The 21,788-nt window shown below is 38.9% G+C and overlaps 1 protein-coding gene across 1 annotated transcript; it reads left to right on the forward strand.

Annotated features, from left to right (window-relative positions):
• Positions 1-190: 190 nt before the first annotated feature.
• Positions 191-20,224, forward strand: CTCFL (CCCTC-binding factor like). The gene is made up of 10 exons (XM_075011758.1): positions 191-751; positions 2,074-2,308; positions 4,528-4,698; positions 5,131-5,264; positions 6,836-6,956; positions 8,432-8,581; positions 11,497-11,657; positions 15,478-15,660; positions 16,521-16,644; positions 20,067-20,224. The coding sequence occupies exons 1-10, from the start codon at positions 191-193 to the stop codon at positions 20,222-20,224; spliced, it is 1,998 nt and encodes a 665-aa protein (XP_074867859.1).
• The last annotated feature ends 1,564 nt before the right edge of the window (positions 20,225-21,788 follow it).

Below are 21,788 nucleotides of genomic sequence, written 5' to 3' on the forward strand. Positions count from 1 at the left end.
GTGGATGGAGGAGGTTGGGTTTGGGTGACCAGGATTTTAGCAGACTGTTTCTGGGTATTTGGGTAGAGGTTTATGAATGAGCAGAAGCATGGTGGGTTATAGCAGCCTTAGGAAATAGTATGAGCTGAATTGAAGGGCTTGGAAGTGCCTTAGTAGCTTTCTTTGCTGTCTCTTGGGACAGGTTTGTTTAATGATGGCATCTCAGGACTCAGACCTGCCTGAGCCATTCACCAAAATAAAGGGTGCCGAAAGAACTTGGGACAGAGAAAGAGAAGATGTTGGAGGGGACAAGATGTCCTGGGTGAAGGAAAGAAACAGCATCTGTGAGCCAGATGCTGAAGTCCTAAATGGAGCCTCTCCAGCCAAGGTGCTGGAAGGAGGAGGAAACATGGAGTTGTCCCCATCTCTAATGCAGGGTGAAAAGCATTTGATAATGCTGCAGACTGTGCGTTTGAAGGAAGGGGAAGAAGATGACCTCCAGGGAGTCAGTCAGTTGAATAATCAGCAGCAGAGTGGGGTCCACATGGTGGTACAACGAGGGGCAAGTGTCTTGCAGCCCTTGGTAGTAGTGCAACAGGGAGTAGGGGCTCAGCAGAACATGCCCACAGGTGTGGCAATAAGTATACAGGATGGTGTTTATACATTTCATGACATGGAGGTGATGCAGATTAATGTTTTGCAAGAAAAAGTACAGGGAAAAGATGAAGAAAACAAGTCAACAGATAAACCCCCAGGAATGCTACTGATTAAGGTAGAGATATCAGTGAAGACGTGGAGATGGTAGCCTTCGCTCTGTAGTGTTATAAGGGCAGATTTAAAACTAAAATCTGGTTTAAAACCAGAAATGAAAAAAGTCATGGCTGTGACTTCTTAAAATAAGGGATTTAGGCATCTAAAACCCTTAAGCAAGTTTCTTATGTCACTGTTTATATTATTAGAAAGCAATATTTCCTATATACGTTACTGACAAGTTTATTACAAATTAAATGCTTAAAATGTACTTTTTTTCATTTTTACATTATGTGAATTTCAGTTCACTGGGGTGTTTGCTGGAAGGCTTCCTTTCCTGGTTTTCCTGCAGTTGTATAATAGTTATGGGTGTAAAAGTTTTAGTCCAACAAAATCAGTTTTCACTTAGAGCAAACTAATTGAATAGTTTGTGAAAACGTTGGCATTGCTATTGATATTGGGCTTTGTAACTTTTAGTACAAAATTTAGGTGTTGGGCTTAAAATACTAGGCATTGTCACTTTAAGAAGGTGATGCGTGATATTTTGTAGTCTCGGGATTAGTAATGGTTTTACTAAGTATTAAAACCTATTCAGTTAACAAAATTTCAGTTGCAGTACCTTTAATGGGTACAAAATACAAAATATTTACAAACAATATAGGTGTTATGTGTTATGTGGTACATTTCTTTTACAAAAAATATAAAAAATTACATATATTTTCCTAGTTTTTCTTAAAGTCTGAAGTCCCAGAAATTATCTGAAAAGTGCTGTCAAAATGAATTGAAAATATAAACTTTTATAATCTCATTGCTACCTTCTTAAAAAGAAGGTCTAAAATTTTAAACCTATAAATATGAGAGCCAGGTTTTAAAAGTTGCTCAATAGCTCCCATTTAGGAATCTTATATGAAGCTGTTAATTTTCCAGAAGTACTCAATATCCAACAGCTCCCCCTGAGAACAATCGGAGACTGCTGATTTCTTTTGAAAATCTGTCCACTCAGTTTAGATGCTGAGGGCTCTTTTGAAAATTGGATCCCAACTGTGGGTGTTGACAACTTGAAAACTCTACCTGCCAAAGTTTGGTCCTATTCCTGTTGAAGTATCTGTCAGAACTCATTGACTGAGCAAGACCCAAATCCAAACCCTTGCAGAATATGTACCACATAATTAGCTATAAATGAGAATAAATTGGTAGGCAGTTTATTGCATTCTGTAGGCTGCTGCAGGTGTCCTCTGCTGCTTAGGCACAAGCACAGTTGTGCTGCAACCATTTTTTTTCCTTGCTGAAGTGTAAACCTGTTTTGTGTTTTGTTATTTTTTCTTTTTAAAATTTGTAAACTAGATTGATAGAAGTAAAGATCTGCATGCAGTTGAAGGTAAGACCCAGGAAGTGTCTCCAAATGAAGAGGGAAGAGAAAAGGACACTTTCAACGTTGAGAAAGCAAAGATATTGAGCTGTAAAGCCAAAGATGATATGTCAGTGCCATACTATGAACTCAAACAGCAAGAAGAACAAGCAGCTGTAAAAAATTCTGGCATTCCAGAAGCTCAAACAAACACACAGCATAGGAAAAAAGGTAAAAAGATGACTGTGCAGTTTTTATAGATCGTGTTTATAACATAAGTATGGCTATACAGGGTCAGACCAAAGGTCCATCTAACTGTGTATGCTGTCTTCTGAAAGTGGCCAATGCTAGATGCCCATGGGAGAATGACCAGAATAGGTAATCATCAAGTGACCTATCCCCTTTCATCCATTATCAGCTTGGAGCAAATAGGGACATAGAAAATAACGTGAAGTTCTATAAGTAACTTTCACTTTATCTATGGCTAGATTAAGTTAAGATTAGAACTAGTACTGAAATTTGGAAGACTGTTCTGATCTTACAAGAATATTTTGATCACTGTGATGGCATGGTGAAGTTTCAAAAGAGACATTCTTCAGATTACTGCCTCATCCATGCTTTGAGAAACTGGGGAGTATTTGAAACATGGCTCCATAGTTAAGGTTCCATTTGAGTTTTCCACTTAATGTTCAGTGTAGATGCTTAATAATTTAAACATGAAGATTTGTAAAATCATTCTGAAATGTATACTCTTTAGAGCCTTCCTTAATCTTAATGTTTAAAATCATTGTGTTCTGAAATTCTTAGTTTATAGCTTCTTCAGTCTCCTATAATATTATAAACCCAAGGATGAGAAAATAATTCAGTTCATCATTGCACTCAGTGCTTTGCAAGGAATAGACCCAGAATAGGGTAATTCATGGTGGAAGAAAATAGAAAAAGCTGTTCTTCATTATAACTCATCATGGGTTTTGTTCATTTTTAATTGGTTTATTGTTTTACCTTGGAGGCTGATGGAGCTCTGGAGCTTCACAGAGAACTCTCATTTTCTGAAGTTCCCTTCTTGAGTCGCTGGTCAATGCTGACTTCCTTGTTCATGTGCTTCCTTCTACCATACCGGTACCTCATCCTAGCTGCCTCTGTGCCTCCAGAGTACCTTTGTCCATATCTTCACTTTTAGCTTACTTTGGGTGCGATAATGGGAGTTTGAATACAACAGACCTGGTAAGGTTTACCAGAATAGATCTTCTGTTTGCCACTCTATGTAACAAAGGCAGACTTCATGTGACCCTGCCACCATGTCTCAAGTCCTTAACAGAAGGACCGGGGGGGCTTGCAGACAATATAGGGTGCAGGAGATTGGAGCAGGCAGAGAAAGTTATCTTGGAAGTAAAGCTGTTACTTTGCTGGGGAGGCAGTTTCTCTTACTAATGTGCTGAAATAATGTGGAGACCTGATTTGATGACTCTTAGTAGCTAGGCCAGAAAATGCCGCACAAGGGTTTGCAGGAGGTTGTGAGGAGCCTATGGGTAGTTCCACAAAGCGTTTCACTCTGTGGATGTGTATTGGTGAGTAAAATAATACATTTTAAAGTACTTTTATGTGTTTATTCATTGCAGTATGGTACTATCTACATGTTTTAATACAGGCACATGGATTCTGTATAAATATTTTTGGTTGCAATGTGAGCAGGTCAGCTATAGTCTTACCTGAAACAGTGGTTCCAGGAAGGCTGTCCAAATATTGCACTGTACCATTTGATGACTGAATCTGCTTGAAAGCTGAAAATGTTGACATTTCCTCCGTTTATTTTCTAAAGAAATTCATCATTTTTGTTATGTGAGTTTGCACGTTATATAATCAGCATGGAGTACTGTACCACTTAAGGAACCAACTTTTTGCTGCATTTGCATTCTTCAGGTTCAAGCAATAGATTGAGAGGCTTTGAACTATAATAGTTTTTGTCTATACTTAGTACTTTCAAGACTCGGAATGTGTGAAGAATTTCATAATTTTCCATTTCTACATTTTTATGTAAGTAAAGGAGGTTGTCTCGCTAATTAATGAAGCTGACACCAGAGGCATACTCCACAGGATATAAGCATCTAGATGAGCTAAATGTTAAAGACACTGTCAAGGAAGGGAGGTTTATCCATTGGTGTGAGTTAGATTAAGAGCCAAGCCTCTTGGATTTTGTTCCCAGCTGTACCATAAGTGAGTGTATGGGTTTGGATGAATCACTTTAAACTCTTTTTATAATAGATATAATAATACCTTTCTGACAGACAATTTTTGTAAGGCACTTTGAGATACTCTTTTGAAAGGCACTATAGAAGTACAAAGAATTATTACTTAATCTGGTAGCTTTAGTTAGGAAATATGGTACTATTCTTGAAGTCAGATAATTGTTTCATGGCTCATATGACCTAAATATGTCTGTATTCTCATAGGGGAAAAGGTGATCCTCCATTGTGATCTGTGTGCATTCACCTGTATTAGAATTTCAAGTCTTAATCGTCACATGAAAACCCATTCTGATGAAAAACCCCATTTATGTCATCTCTGCCTTAAGGCTTTCCGTACAGTTACTCTCCTGCGTAACCACGTGAATACACATACAGGTATACTTAATGCATAAGTCCTTTTTCTTGGTGTCTGCCAGATTTAAAGGCATTGAAGTAATCTTCTCCCTTCAGCCTACACTCAAAAGCCCCGTTGATTTTACTGAGAGTTCCATATGTAGCATGGTGGTATAACATGGTTTTTTGTGGGGTGGGTGTATAATATACAAAAATATTCAATGCAACTATCCTCAAGTGGAAAATGAATTGAAATATCAAATTCCTCTGCTCATGACTTGGTCTGTCTCCTTTAATGCCTGTGGTCCTTTAGGTATGTAATAGATAAGTCGTGCCTTAGTTCCAAATACTTTATAAATGTATTGTAAAAAATTTTATATCATTTTTCATATTAAAACTATTTTCATTAATGTATAAATGCTGTCTTTCTGCTGCGAAATTATACAGATATGCGTTTAAAATTTGTACTTACAGGGACAAGACCATATAAGTGCAGTGATTGTGAGATGGCCTTTGTAACCAGTGGTGAGCTTGCACGACACAGGCGATATAAGCACACACTAGAAAAACCCTTTAAGTGCTCAGTATGTAAATATTCTAGTGTAGAAGTAAGTGCAGTACTACTGAAGCTTTTTGTTGGGAATGGAGGAGCATGTTTTCAAATACAAAGGTTTGATCTGCAGTGCATTCAGTAGGTTTTCACACAGATACCTAAAAATTACAAGCACAAGTGCGTAAATATTGGGATTTAATGGCTTTATTTGTCGTATTGTGTTTACTGACCTTAGCTTTACTAAACTAACCAACTTGTAGCAGAGACATAGGTCAGTATAGTAAACCCTCGATTTAACGGATTAATATGGGGGAGGGGTGTCTGTTAATCCCAGAAATCCAGTAAATCTGAGGGTTTACCATATGATGGTACACTGACCTTCCCAGCTCCTGTGGGGTCTGAGCCGTTTGTACTCTGCTCTGAGCACAGCGGCTCATCCTGGTTCTGAGCTGCCTATGGTAAGGGCAGGGCATGGCAGCTCTGGGGGCTCTTCCAACTGCTGCAGTGGTCCCAGCCACCATGGTGGCCCTGGGGGTCCTCCGGCCCCAGCAGCAGACACAGGCACTCCGAGGGACCCAGCAGCAGCAGTATCAGTAGCTCCAGCCGCTCTGGTGTGTCACCAGCATTTACAGTAGCATATTTTCTTTGGAGTGGGAGGCTGGCGGACATCCATTGTTCCTGATGTCTGCTATATTGAGAGTTTACTGTAAATGATAAGTGTAGTTGCATAAGTTAAGCTACAGTATTGACAGTGTTGTGTTCATGAAATTCTTCTTAGTGCAGAGACCAAGTGCATTACTGTTTCCACCATTTTAACCCTATTACTTCCCTCCACAGAAGAGTAGTGGCCACACAGGGTGGCTACATCTACACTACAGAGATCTTTCGAATGCACTGTGCATTGCACTGTTATTACCAGAGGTGAAAGTATGTGTGTGTGCAAATAAATAAATGCAAATCCTGTAATTTGCACTGTTTTAATATTTATGGCAAAATAGCAAAAGTGTGCAGCTTTGGCAAGAGCTGGCTGAGCTGTGGTAAAAGCCAGCAGACAGCTATTTAAAGGCAGCTATTCGAAGAGTTGTCAGGCACCCAAGTTGCAATAGGACAGTTCCTGTAATAAATCTTAATTTTATTTCACCCTGGTTATTACTGTGCAGTTGGCTTTTGATGCAGCACAGACATAAGCGCATCTGTGATTTTTACTTGAGGAGTGACCTTGAGTGGGGGCTACTTGTGCATTAAATTAAGTATACGTGTAAATCGTTGTGCATATTAAAGCCAGTATGATGAGCAAATACTTAGTAAAGCTGATGTTTTATCAGCTGCCAAAGGAGCTAGGTGTCCTCATTAGGCTGGTTTGAGAATCCCAGTCTTGTGCATTTGATAGAAGTATGCACAGGGCCAATTTCACTGTTCTCTCATAGAGTCAGTTTCCCCTTTTGTGTGCATGTGTTTTGTGTGGGAATGTTAAAAATACCCCCAAATTTGTGATTGAAAAATCCAGTAAAATTAAAAAGTGTTTTTGAAATTGCCACGAGTTTTGTAAAGCAGGTCAGATTTTAAGTGGACACTGTCCCTGTAACATGAGTAGGTGTTGAAATAAATTTTTGACTTTTACACTAGGCAAGCAAATTGAAGCGTCACATTCGTTCACATACGGGAGAGCGTCCATATAGCTGTTGTCTCTGTAGTTATGCTAGCAAAGATACATACAAACTGAAAAGACACATGGTAACCCATTCAGGTAAGACATACCAAAGTAATGGACCTTATTTTTTTTTTTTTTTTTAAATTGGCCTCATTCTAGCCTCTGAAATTGCTGCTTCTGTTGTATGCAGTTCTTCAGTTTTGTGTGTGCACGAAAACATACATGGAAAATGTTCATGTAAAATTATTGGGTCTGTCATTTAAAACTAATTTTGAAAATTTGGCCTATTAGATTGTTATGACAATGTTTAAAATTGTGTTCGTTTTGTTTAAACTGACATTTACTAATATGAAACAAAATGTTCAGTGTCGTCGTTTGTGTGCTTTAGTTTTCTGTGAGCCTATTTTCAGTTTTGTATCATGCCTGTTGAATATTACCTGGCACATGTGGCTGACAGTCTGGAAAGTTTAAGAGACAGCTGCCCCAGAATGTCAGTGTCTACACTATCAAGTTCTTTCAAAAAAACTGATCCTTTTCTGAAGGAACCCATGGAGCATCTACACACAAAATGTGCTCTTTTGATCTGAAATCAAAAGAACACAGCACTTTTTCCAGTGGCCCTCTTTCTTTCGGGAAAAAAAGTGTGTAGACACCCTGGTGCCCCTTTTTTCAAAAGAGCAGTCCTCATGGCGCCTGCCTTTTGATCCATGGATCAATTTTTTGATCTTCTCTTTTGTGTGTGGATGCGTTCTTTCAAAAGAAGTTTTTTTTGGAAGAGATCTTCTGAAAAAACTTCTTTTGAAAGATTGCTGTAGTGTAGACATAGCCGATAGTCCTCTCATGTAAATTATTTTTGCAAATAAATAAATGCAAGCCCTAACATTATAATTTGCACTATTTTAATATTTATGACAAAATAACAAAAGTAATTTGCATAATAAATTTAGGCCAATCTGGAATTAGCAACTGTGTGTTTTAATGCATGAAACATATCAGAAATGAATAACTATATTTTACGTTTATAAATGGCATGTTATTTCTGCTCGCAACTTCTGTAGGCTAAAATCATGCATTGGGATCAGCTATAAGCTACTTTGGATCTCTACACACGTCATTCAGATTATGTCTACATGGCGGGTACTGTTTTGGGATACAAAGGTATCCTGAAATAGCTCCCTGTGTCTATGCAGCGTGCCCATTATCTCGAAACAGTTTTCAAGATAACAGGTACACTATAGCGGCATCCTTGTAAACCTCATTGAGTGAAGAGTACAGGGATGCCTCAAAATAGGGCTTTATTCTGGCACATGGCGCCATTTAAATAGTGCTACATGGCAAAATAGTGTATTTCAAAATACACTTGTGTAGCTTGTTTCAAGGTAAGGGCACTGTCTAGACATAGCCACAGTGTCCTACTGCAGTTAGAGAGTTTCTGTGTGGGCATAGGTTTGGGCTCGTGGATCACAATGCAGCATGAAGGCTGTAGACTTCTGTGGGAGAGTTGCGTTTGCCTCAAATATATGTAAAGCTGCTGAGCATATATTAATATCTAACTTACGCTTTTTCCATAGGAGAAAAACCTTATGAATGTTATGTTTGTCAGGCCAGATTTACACAAAGTGGTACCATGAAAATCCATATATTACAGAAGCATAGTGAAAATGTGCCCAGATATCAGTGTCCACGTTGTAATACATTTATTGCAAGAAAAAGTGATTTGGGTAAGTTTGGTCTTAATTAAAAATGGAATGCAAATACATAGGAAATTTGGTATCTTTTCTTCCTGTTCATAATGCTATAAAATAGTCTGTTTTATTTTTATCGTTAACTAAAGTATTCCTAGGGGAAAATGTTCATGAATTTCTTCTGCTGAAGGGATATGGTGCCATCTTGTGGTTGCAATAGATTGAAACAGTTATAATGTTCTACATCAAAGATTAATATTTCACTAACTGTGGCATGAAGTGAATCCATTTTCCAGAGTGACAGCTGTAGCAAAATTTAGGCCATAGATGATTTTCTACACGGAGTGGAAGCCCAATGTGCCAGAAGGAACAGATCTTGATGTAACTGTTAGTTTCCATGTTCTGTTACAGACCCAGTATGAAAAAAGTGGATATCAGACCAGACATCTGCGGTGCTGTTGTTTCAATACATTCAAATGCTTGAATATATGTTTGTACGTTTGTATTGTCCTTGAATGTTTTTTTTGCGTTGTATAAATTGTGGCGCATTTCACTAACAGGGCTTCAAATTTGTATTCATAATCAGTTCAGAAAGTTCATGTTAACTTTTAATCTTATTTTCATGTATGTTTAGCAGATAACAGTTGTACATTATAACTTTTAAATTCGAGTAAGCAGTTGTAGCAGGTATATTTTCAGAGTTCCATAAGAGTCATGTGACATGGCAGATGATGGTGTACAATAAATAGAAATAACCTTTGCCTCTTTGGGTCTTTCCCCATCAAGTAAAAAGCTATTCTGATGCAGGCAATGAAATTGTTTATAAAACTCATGGATTGTTTATTGTGCCTGTAAGTAATATCACTGTGGCTATGTCTAGATTACAGGCTTCTGTCAGGAGCCCGGAGGTCTTCCAAAAGAAGTCTGCCACTCCGGGAGCCTGCTGACATCCCAGTCATCCTCATTCCACTAGAAAGCAGGGATGTGTTGGCAGGTGGGGGGGGGGGTTCCCTATATTTGCCCCGTGTGGATGGGCCAAAGGTCAGGAAAGCCTCTCCCAACAAGAACTGTTGGCAAGAGGTATGCTAACACGCTGCACAATTTTTTCTGACATCTCTTCAATTTAGCTGTAGCCTAAAGTATTAGCAGACATGCAGAGATATGCTTAAAATGTCATAAATGATAACTGAAAATTTAATCTGCATAAAATCTAGTTATGTAAACCACTGTAGTAGAAATACAAACCCACATGACTTTCCAAGAGAATTATGATTATACTAACCCTGTGTCTGAAACATACTTCATTCACATACCAATAAAACCATCAGTATCCAGTTAGTTCACTTGTAACTTGATGGCTACGTCTACACTAGCACACTACATCGAAGTAGCCTATTTCGATGTAAGAACATCGAAATAGGCTACTTCGATGCGTATCGTCTACACATCCTCCAGGGCTGGTGCCAGCGACGTTCAACATCGAAGTAGCAATGGAGAACGTCGAAAGGAGCTGCCCCGGAAGGAAATGCGGAGCATCCACACACACAAGTGCTCCCCATCCAAATAAGGGACCAGCAAAGCCCCAAGCTGCTCCCTTAAAGGGCCCCTCCCAGACACACTCGGCCTGCACAGCACGAGATCCACAGAGCCGACAACTGGTTACAGACCCTGTGAATGCAGCATGGACCCCCAGCTGCAGCAGCCAGAAGCCCTGGGCTAAGGGTTGCTGCGTGTGGTGACCGTAGAGTCCCACAGGGGCTGGACAGAGTGTTTCTCAACCCCTCAGCTGATGGCCTCCATGGAGGACCCTGCTATTTCGAAGTAGGGGAACACGGATCATCTACACATGCCCTACTTCGACGTTGAACGTTGAAGTAGGGTGCTATTCTCATCTTCGGATAGGAATAGTGATTTCGATGTCTACCTGCCTAATGTCGATTTCAACGTTGAAATAGCACACGGCACGTGTAGACGCAACTCGTGCTATTTCGACATTGTACCGGTTACTTCGAAGTAGCTGGCTAGTGTCGATGCACCTGATATGTTTTAGTTATATGAAGGCCTCATTGAAATCAGATTTTCATTTACAAGCCACCATACTAAAAATACAACCTACTTCTATTAATTATGTCAATATAACTGATATTTTTCAATCAAGTTTATGCAGAAAGGCCAAGATTTTCACCCTAGGAGCCTGAAGTTACAGTCTTAAATGGATACTTCACTGCCAGGTTGATTTTCAAATGTGCTGAATATCCAAAAGCACTGATCATGGTTAATACTGTACATTTGTTCAGCTTCTTATAGAAAGTACCTTTCATTCGTCACAAGTGAGATATACACACATACAGAGGTGTGACTTGTTTAAATGATGATTTATCCTAGTGGGCTGTTGGTGCTTGAGTTAGGTGAATTGAGGCACCAGATTGTTAAAGATAGAAATCTAGGCACGTTTGGAAAACTCCCTAAAGGCCCAACTCAAATTTAAATCAATTAAATATTTACTAATAAATGTAAGAATATGGTGGGATATTTACACACAGAATTTGTCTGTGTTCAAAGATTATCACCTAAGAATTAATTGTGAAAGAGCCCGCACATGCTGCAAGCTCAATACAGTAAATATAATTTGAGGCCAGATTGTCAAAGGTACTTAGGTGTCTGAAAATGCAGAATTATTTCAATGGTAGGTATGTGCCTAAATTGCTTAATTCTGAAAATCTGGTCTTTTGTGCCACTGCCCCATAAATGATGCTAGTAGGCTGTTTGTGGCTGCTGAACAGAACTAGTAGGAGGTTTGGAAGGTTCCTTTTCTGCTTTCATTCATCCCTGCCTTCAAGGACACTGATTTAGGGCTATGTATAGACTCGTCTTTTATCTGAAACTATGAATGTCCAAAAATTTTTGGCTATCACAATTTTTGAATGTAATGATCTGTAAAACTGTTTTAGGTGTCCACTTACGAAACTTGCATTCCTACCTGGCTGTAGCCATGAAGTGCAGTTATTGTGATGCTGTCTTCCATGAGCGCTATGCTCTTATTCAACACAAGAAAACCCATAGAAATGAAAAGCGGTTCAAATGTGATCGATGCAGTTATGCATGCAAGCAGGTATTTGAATTTAATTGGAGTATGATTGTATATTCCATTTCTGTTTCTGTGAGGTAGGCTTCACTTTGAATAGGTATTTTCTTTGATCATAAAGTTATTTGTTAGTTACCACTGTATAGGTAAAATATTGTAATTACATATATTTGGAAGATAACTCGTTTATGAATGATAAATTAGTAATCAAAAAATCTTAAATTGCTTATGAAAACTTATTCTTACACAATCTGTTCAGAGCTAGAAAATAAAAACATTATGTTTACTGCCGTTGTGATGAGATCAAAATATGGTATTTGCATCTTATTTGTAATATTAAGCATGCTCAGAATGGTGTTTTTCAATCTGAACTGGCATTTATATAGAACAATAACAATATGCTATAAAGTAGCTTGAATGCCATGCAATACAAAATGTCAAGAAAAATTGGATTTGCAGAGTCAGTCATCTTTCATGAGAAGTAATTTAACATAGGATAGTTTATTCCTTTTTCTAATGTATTTGCTGTATTTACATTTTGAATAAGACATAACCCATATTTTAGAAATGTAGACAACTCTTCAGAACTTCATTACACAGCTTTGTTCATACTCTCAACCAGCTTGGTCCTATTTATCTGGCCCTGACTGAAAGAAATTTCTCAGTGGAACATTTGTCACCAAAATATATGAAAATTCCTTTGAGAACAGGTATTAGATAGATGTGTTTCTACCTACTTGTGAAAAAGCATCACTTAAATCACACTGGCCATGTCTACCCAGGCACCTTCTGTCGACAGAACAGGGCTTCTGTCAACAAAATGCACAGAACGCCTTCATGGCTAAGGTGCTCTGTTGAGAGTTTGTTGACAGAAGCTCTTTAATCAGCAGAGTTATACCTCTCCCCATTCAGGTATAGCGTATCTGTCGACAGTGGAGTGACCGTTTCGACAGTTCTGTTGACAGAGAGGGCTTCTGGTTGCCAGGCAACCCTGTTTGCAGAGCTGCCATTCTGCTGCTCTGTCACCAGAGGGCAGAGCAGTCTGTAGTTCTATGTTGACGTAGCAAGTTGTGTGTAGATGTAATCTTTTGACAGAAGCTACCTGTGTAGACGTGGCCTCTATGTTTCATAAGGGTTTTTTTTTTCTAATATATAATATAAGGTAGCATATATATCCCAATTTATAGCCTTATGGTTGGTTTTATTCCTTGATGATGTGATTGTAGAGTTACATATACTAAGCAAGTAATTTTGCACTATATTTCAAAACGAAGTTTAATTTTTATTACGGGGGACTCTGATTAGAGAATTATGTGCAGTCCAGCCATGATGAATTTTCATCCTCTTGGGATGTATTTAGAAATGTGTCATGTTTAAAGATTGAAATATCTGGCCATGCTCTACAGAACAATTATTCATTCATAACACTTTTTTAACCCCATTTTTACCTTTACATTCACATTCATCTACTATACTAGTAGTCAGCAACCTTTCTGAGACAGAATGCTGAAATTTGATCTTTTGACCTCTATGTACAGTCCCAGTGATCCTTTTAAAAGTCACTAATAGTCCTACTTAAAATAGCTTCATTAATAAATAAATTAAGATGCAGAGCTTTACTATTTAGGTGATGTTTGGTAGTATTAGCTGAACTTTTGTTAGACCACAGGCGGCTTGGCTTTGAGCAAGCTCCTGGTTGCATGGGGGAGGAGGGCCAGGGCTGAGCTCCCAAAATTGTGTGCTGATGAAAATTGGGCTGGGTGCCACTGTTGGCACCTGGGCGGGGGGTTGCTGATCCCTGAACTGTACCGTAGTACTTCATAGTTGAAGTTTATCTAAAATATCCTCATATAAAACACATGGGATTCCTTCACTGAGACTCTTCCTCCAAGTGCTTTTGTGACTGTTCTTGGAAAAGTGTGAAAACTTAATGACTTTGGTCTGCCTCTTTGATTTTTAGAAAGATTCTAGCACACTCAGGAAGAGATTTTAATGTATATTGAGAAGATAAGTAAATATGGATCACAGGCATGAATTCTTAATCAGAGAAGTATACGCTATAGTAGAAAGGACTATATTTAAGGCTGGCTATATGTATTTTAAGGCTGAGCTTTTAAGACCATTAAAACATGTAGGCAGTGTCAATACTAGCCAAAAACTTCGAAATGGCCATGCAAATGGCCATTTCGAAGTTTACTAATGAAGCGCTGAAATACATATTCAGCACCTCATTAGAATGCGGGTGGCTGAGGCACTTCAAAATTGATGCGGCTCGCCACCGCACAGTTCATCCAGATGGGGCTCCTTTTCGAAAGGACCCTGGCTACTTCAAAGTCCCCTTACTCCTATGAGCGGATAGCAATAAGGGGACTTCGAAGTTGCCAGGGTCCTTTCGAAAAGGAGCCCCATCTGGACGAACTGCGCGGTGGTGAGCCGCATCAATTTTGAAGTCCCCTTATTGCTATCCGCTCATAGGAGTAAGGGGACTTTGAAGTAGCCAGGGTCCTTTCGAAAAGGAGCCCCGTCTGGGCGAGCCAATTCAATTTCGAAGTGCCACGACTGCCCGCATTCTAATGAGGCTCTCAATATATATTTCAGCGCTTCATTAGCAAACTTCGAAATGGCCATTTGCATGGCCATTTTGAAGTTTTTGGCTAGTGTAGACGTAGCCGTAGTGTATTATCATTTCTCCCATGGACAGGGTAACAACGGGTAAAACTCTGGGAGCTCAATACAGATTGAACCTCTGATCCAGCAACAACTATGGTCCTGCATGATTTTAGTTGGCTGGATGTCCACTTATCATGGGTGTAGCCAAGTTTTCTGTGGTCCCATAAAGTCTGTGCACAGTTACCAGTCCGGGCTCTGTATTCTGTGCTGTTGTTTTGTTCAGATCCCAATAAGCAGTGGAAATATTGGCAATGCTGCTGGACAATACTGACTACTCTCCAGCCAGTCCTGTGGCTTGGGCTGCACAGATGGCGGTACTTAGTACCGGCAGGTACCAGTACAAAAAAAGTACTAAAATAAAGTAACTTTGCTCTTTGAACTCACCATATCCTGTTTGTTCAGTGAAAGGAGAGCACAGACATTCTCTTATATAGTCAGCTGTCTATTTTTATAGTCTGGGGAAGTGAGGGCAGGAGGTAAGCCAGACCTTGAAGAGGATTCTTTACATATCTTAGGTTGCTACTGTTTTCTGAAGTTGCGCCATGCAGGTGTACTTTCTCCATATGCAGCAGTCTTTTACCCTGCTGATACTGTAGCTGTTAGTCTTTCCCAATGTTAATTACATAGGCCCTGATGTGCTAGCATAGACTGTTTCTTTGCATCTATGCATCTCCAGGTGCATACAAGGATTCATATCAGTAGATTTCGCTTCATTATCGGTACCGTGCAAACTCAGCTGGGGTAGAGTTTCCATTGGACAATAGGAGACAAGGTGTTAAGAACTCTTCAGCTCTTGAAATAACTGTTTTTATTCTTTAAAAATGTAAACTTATTCTCTCTCTTTCTAGAAAGGTTTTTTTGGTATCAACTCTTCTTTCAATCATTTCACAGTAAAATAATTGGCGTACTCTTTCTTTAATGCTCTGGTAAAGTGAAAAATTTAGGAAAACACAAGCCCTCTCAGCCCTTAACATCTATTTCAGGGATCACTGTTCTCCAAGTGTGGTAAAATGCTGGTCCTATTCAAGTCAGTGGCAGTAAGATTTTACTCTACCTGTTCTTCTGTAGCTGTGCTCTGTGGTCACATTAAGGAAACTGTGCAACATCCTTGAATTCTGGTGTTCTTGCTTGTCATAAAAAATTAGTTATGTTTTAAACATTTTATTCTTCATTTCAGGAGCGACACTTGATTGTGCATAAGCGTACACATACTGGGGAGAAACCCTTCACTTGTGTATGTTGCAGCAAGTGCTTCCGGCAGAAGCAGCTTCTAACTGTTCACTTTAGGAAACACCATGATTCCAGTTTTAAACCAACAGTTTATGAATGCCCTAAATGTGGCAAGGGCTATTCGCGTTGGGTAAGATATTACCTTCTAAGGAATCTCAGTGACCATATCTTTAGTTAAGTACTGCATAACAACTTGTTATAAAGAAGCAGTCTGTTGACTGAACTGAATCTCTTGCTAGCTTCTTGATGCAGAACAAGTAATAGGATTTTCCCATCTCTCACATCAAAGGATTAACACGTCTGATAATTTGTCACTTTTATATAAATAATAGGCCGTGTGTTTGCGTCAGGAATCATACTGGTAAAATGTCAGCTGGGAATTAATAAGATTGAAAGCACAAATAGACTAGTGATAAGAAAACAAAATGAAAAAAGGAAACCAATGTAAATATCTGGAATGTATCCTGGATAGGTACCAAAATATAAATAGAAGAAATTGAGAAAATATGTAAAGTAGAAAATACAAGGGTAGTATAGCAAAGTGAATAAGAACATAATAACCCTGTTCTTCTCAACCTTGTGCTACCAGCAGAATTTTGATTTCATCATCTCTCTGAGCACATAGAATGCTGTATGAGCAACGAGAAATGTTACTGTTGTGGGACATGTGATTATAGCAGCTTCAAAAGCTGGTCCAACCTTCTTTCCAAAATTGATATTTTATAAACCTGTTCATTCACTTATGAAACTAACAAAGATGGCAGGTCTGATTTTAAGCCTGCCAGTCTTGATAATGTTCCTTTAAAGTAGAATTTAAAAGTTTTATTGCAGCGATTTTTCAGAAGTTTGATAAGCAGCAAAAGGCATCAAGATTAATTAACATTTTTTCTAGTTTTCTAAAATTTATATATTAGAAATTTGAAATGTTTGTCTCTTTTTTTAAAATGCATAACTGCGTTAATACTACATTTGTGTGTCTACTTCTAACAGAATAATATGCATAAGCATGCTGAAAGCTGTGGATTGGTTAGGGCAAAAGCTGTTACACACCACAAAGGAAGCAAGAGCAAAAAAAAAAGAGGGGCCAGCCTAAAAGAGGATGTTAAACAAGAAGGTAATCAGCTAATCAGTTAGAATTTAATTGGGTAAATTGGAAACAACCAGATATGGCTAAAGCTGTGGTTTATTTAATATTTCACAGTGAGGCTAATTTAAGTGCTAATAGGCAAAGAATGTTTCAGACACCTTTTTGTGTGTGTCAGAAAGCTCAGTCATATGCTTGTGTCTGAGTATAAGTTATTTGCTCGATTATTTGTTCTGGAGCCACTATTCACCACTCAGGAAAGTTTGGCTCCCTGTCCAGCGATAGTCACAAATACATCAGTGTTCTTTAAGGAAGGCCACTGTGGGTTCTCTTGTGCAGATCAGTGTGAATCAGCTGGCAGTAAGAACCAAACAAAAAACTCCGGCATACCACAAATGAAGTTTCTCCTATTTGTGATGACAGATTGTAATGCTGCTTATAGTAGGCTGAGCATATCTTCACAATATGGTCTTTCTGCTTCTGTCTCTTGTGTTTGATCATCAGAGAAATAATAAAAAATGACTATTTTAAGCAGAATTGGGCTTTGCAGTTAACATGCCACTAAGATGATCAAGACAATTCATACCTGAAAGGTACTGTTTTAAGGCTGTCTGCAAGTTTGGGCATACACAAGCCTTATTCTTTCTGATTCTTGGTGCTTATTCCATATGTTAAAAACCACAAGTTGAACAGAAGGACTACTCCTAGATATCTCTTCTTAGCAGCCTTAACAACAGAAGTCTGCGTTTTGCATCATGTCTAGACAGCTGCTTGAGCTCTGAAAGATCAAGTATGGGGAGAGTTCCCAAACTGAGAATCTCTGCAAGAAAAACACTACCTCAGTAGAGGTGCTATCATGCTCTTTGGGCTTCCACTTTGTTCACATTTGAAAGGGTATGTTTGCAGTCAGTAGCACTCTATAGTATTTTTTTAAAAAGTAAGCTTAGATGCTGGAATACAGGTTGATAGCCTCTACCTAAAGGCACTGGCTCATTGATCCACTGCAAACTTGTACAATTTTACTCTTTTTAAGGATGAGTAGACAGCACAGTATTTAATGTACTGGCAGGCAGTCTATACTAACTTTTTTTCTCCTTGTATGGACAATGCCACTGGTATGACATTTCACAAAATGATAATTGTGATGTTGGAGCTTTTTCTAAGTCTGATTAATACATTTCAAAATGATACATTAGCAGATGGTGTAGAGGAGTGCTCCTTTCGCTCCTTTCAGTGGTAAAGGTAAAGTGATTGTAACTGAAGATTTTAAGAGGAATGCCAAGTGTAGGCGCAGACCTAGCTTGGCTTGTATCTTTGCATTTTCTGTACTTATTTTGTGAAGACTTTGCGGCTGTTGTCTGTTACATGCAGACTCCAGGAGTTTTTGTGCATCAGCCCTTGAGGTGAGAAATTAATTTTGCTGGAATTTAAATAATATTTCTGCAAGCACTGAAGGAACAGAATGCAACTACTTGTCATTTCCCAAGTATGACTTGCACTGATCTTACACACTTAAACACTAGGTCCAAATTATTTTTTCAGCAGTTAGTATGTGGGGCCAAACAAGCAGAGGAGGAGTGTTCCTTACAAACTTAGAACATGACTATAGCAGGGGTTGGCAAGCCTGTGGCTCCAGAGCCACATGCAGCTCTTTAAGGGCTCCTTTTCTGGCTCCCTTCCAATGCTAGAATAACCCCACCCTGCAGCAGCAGGAGCAATAGCGCCTCCCTCAAGATCAGCCTATATCCGACTTTTCCGCTGCCGCCTCCTCCTGCTCACATCAGAACAGCTGGAGGGTGGGGCTGGCCTTGCTGCGGCACCTGTATGTTTTGTGGCAGAGAGGCAGAGGCCTCGAGTTGCGAGTCTCCCTAGGGCAGCCATCAGGAGCCTGGATAGCATCTGGGGCCGAGCGGAACATGGTGCCACAGTGAATGGGATACCGCTCTGGGAAGGTACAGAGTGGTTTGGACAGCTCTTGTCCCTCTTAGCTGTGCTGCTGTCAAGGTCTCACATGCTACTGTCCCCAGCAGTATGCTGAACCTCACGTCAATATGCAATCCAGGTTAGTAGTGCCTCTGCCTCTCCTCTTTAGCGTTGGGCTCTCTGGCCATGTGGCAGTGTCCTTCCCCATGCCACTCTGGGAACAGAGTGCACTGCTTTAGCAAAGCAGTGATTGCTCGCTAGGTTGTGTTGCTGCTGCCTGGCAGAGGGCGGGTGCAGAGTAAAGACCCTTGTCCTGGAGGGTCCCTGCCGCTCCACTGGCATCCCAGGTTGTGAACACAGGGTGAAGCTGCTGGGGTTCCTCAGCTCATGATGCAGTGTCACGGATCTGGCCCTGTGCAGGCCACCATACTGTAAGCATATAGGATGCACAGAGGCCAAGCCAGTTTATGGTACTTCCACGGGCATCTCGCCCATGCTGTAGGTATCTTCAAGGCATAATTGTGCCATTGTGATGTGTGTCTGAGCTTATTACCCTTCTCAGCTGTGTATCAGTGTATTTTAGGCATGTCCTGACAGGGCTGGTTTGTCTACAGAACATGCACTGTAGCTGATTCTCTCTTCAAATCTTTGTGTAGTGTGAATGTTTCAGAAGATAGTACAGAGATAAAGACGTACAAACACAGTAGCAATATCACATCAGGTAACTGCCTAGTTTTTCTCTGAACCCACTCATGAAGAAAAGGTTTGGGAGTGAAAGTCAGGAAGTTTGTGGTACCAGCACACCCACACACACACGTAAAGTGTGAGGAAATAGAATATGTAAAATATTTGTGACTATCCTTCAGTAAACGTGTCAGTACAAATCATTGCATGTGCACTGTTCTTAAAATAAGGATTAAAAAATGTATGATTTTAGGTTATTTATTAAGAACTGTCTTGTATTTGCATGCATGGCGGTTCTTCAAGTATTGATTTTGTAATCAAACTTGAAAAAACGGCTCTTCTCGCTATTTTGATTGCAGACCCCTGGACTGTAGGATATATATATATATATGATCCCTAGCTTCTAAAAAGATCATAGTATCACAAGAACTATTTAACTCTTTTGCTTAGATTTAAAAATTGATTTGTGGTGTCATTTTGACTGATAAAGAACCTGTTCTGCTCCTGCTTTCGAAATTTGATTTTAAAATTTAAAAAGGAATTCCCTCTTCCTCATTGTGCCGTTGATGTGAGAGTATGCAATTCTCCAGTTAACGTTTGGGTATCTGGTGATTAGTAAACAGTTGGTGCTACTCAGCATTGATTATTGCACATTACAGTTAAATTGATCCACCAAAGTCGAAAACAAAATCCCAGTGGTAGCAAGGTGTACTCATATTCCAAAATTGGAGGCTTTAAAATACAAAGTGTGGTACATTATAAACACTAAAAATGTTTCCACACTCTACATTTAGTATTTAATTCTTTCTCTACTTGACAATTATAATACTTTATTTTTTGCAAAGCTGTTGACCTGGGATCATTCCAAGATATTTCCTGTGTGAACACTGAACACTGTGCCAGTGAGATTGTTCCTGTTGAATGTGGAATAGAAACAAGTACTCCGAGGGAGCAGAAAACAGAAATTACTTGTGAAATGATCCTCAACATGATGGACAAGTAATACATATACAAGTTCTGATTTCCATGGTTAACGTACAGAATGTCCATTTGTATACAAATGTAAACATGTTCAGGGAAGTAAGCTGTAGAAGGTATTGATTTCTGGAAAGGTTGCAAAAAGTTGTTAACTGAAGTTACCTGGAAGCCACATATTCTAGCATGTTCACATCAGCATTAAAAAAAAACACACCTTAAAACTAAATCATGGAAAAAGTAGGTTGAATTTATTCAATTTACTTTTCTTTTTTCTTCTAGATTTAGTAATATAGATATATACAGTTTTCAAGCAGATGTATTCCTCAATAGCTAGGTGCTTTTATCAGATCCAGATTTGTGTGATCTTCAGCTTGTTTGCATTTACCTCATGGTGAGCATATTGTGAACAACAACATTATTTTGATGTAAGAAACACAGCTAGCCTTCTCTAGAAACTCTGTTGATCTTTAACAGATTGGTACTGTTTTAACCTCGTATAGTTAACGGGTATGAGAAGCATGACATGCGTCCGGATACCCTTGTCAGTAAGTTTATTGTAACATTATTAACTTTACTACATATATGTTTAATCTCTGAATTTTAAGGAGGATGCTGCCTTTATAATGTAACAGCTGAATTTCAAAACTGAGCAAGGATTTGGTCAGATTCTCCTCTATTGATTTCAGTTAGAGCATTAATGAGGCTGACCAGTGTGGGCAGAGAATCAAATCTCTTGTTTTTTGATTGATGGACATTTAAAACTTTACTAGAGCAGTAAGAGCATCAGGTGGCCTGTGATCGAATATAACCATTTTCATTTTCCTAACTGTTCTCTCATAGTTTGCTCTTTGCATAGCTGTCTTTCATATAGCTATTTGTGTACGACTTTAAGAATTGGTTTATATTTAGGACTTGATTCAAAGCACAGAAAGGTCATTTGAAAGATTCCCATAGACCCTTCGGTTCAGGCCTGTAGTGTATGTTTGTGTTTGATTAAAATATTTTTCATATTTTAATGTTCATGAGACATATATAAAAAGCAATGAAATTCTAGTCATTCTAGCCTTTTACCAATTTTTAGGAATCACCACTTTTATACCAATCTTACTGCTTAATCTTCATGGCAGTTGCGAAAAGTACCATTGATTGCTGCTGTTGGGTACAGTGAGCACAACCAGTTTTTGCAATATTCACTTACTTTTCTTTCATTTACAAATATTTGAAAGCATACTCAAAATATCAAATATATACTAGCATTTTCAATGAAAACACACTTTCATGCTATTTAAAACTGATGTTAGTGACAAATAATGAACAAATTTGGTTTTAATATGCTCAACATATATTTGATTTTTGCATGTGGAGTATGTTGTTATTCATCTGAATTGTTTTTATGAGCTTTACAAGTCCCGCTGTCTTTGCTCAATCAAAAGAACATCTCAACTGTAGCAAGGGTTTTGTTGGAGAACTAATGCAAAATTTGATTCACTAATTAGGCTGAGAGCCTAATTCTAATGTTTTTAAAGTCAAATATTTTACACAAAGCTACACATAATATAAATTCAAACTGATGCCACATATATGTTCAC

This window comes from Carettochelys insculpta, chromosome 17 (assembly GCF_033958435.1).
Source record: "Carettochelys insculpta isolate YL-2023 chromosome 17, ASM3395843v1, whole genome shotgun sequence".
Taxonomy (NCBI): Eukaryota; Metazoa; Chordata; order Testudines; family Carettochelyidae; genus Carettochelys; species Carettochelys insculpta.

Excerpts from the sequence above, each read along its gene's own strand:
- CTCFL (XM_075011758.1), top strand. The coding sequence starts at position 191 with ATGATGGCATCTCAGGACTCAGACCTGCCTGAGCCATTCACCAAAATA. Across the intron at positions 8,582-11,496 it reads TGCAAGAAAAAGTGATTTGG|GTGTCCACTTACGAAACTTG; the intron begins GTAAGTTTGGTC and ends AAACTGTTTTAG. Across the intron at positions 15,661-16,520 it reads GCAAGGGCTATTCGCGTTGG|AATAATATGCATAAGCATGC; the intron begins GTAAGATATTAC and ends TACTTCTAACAG.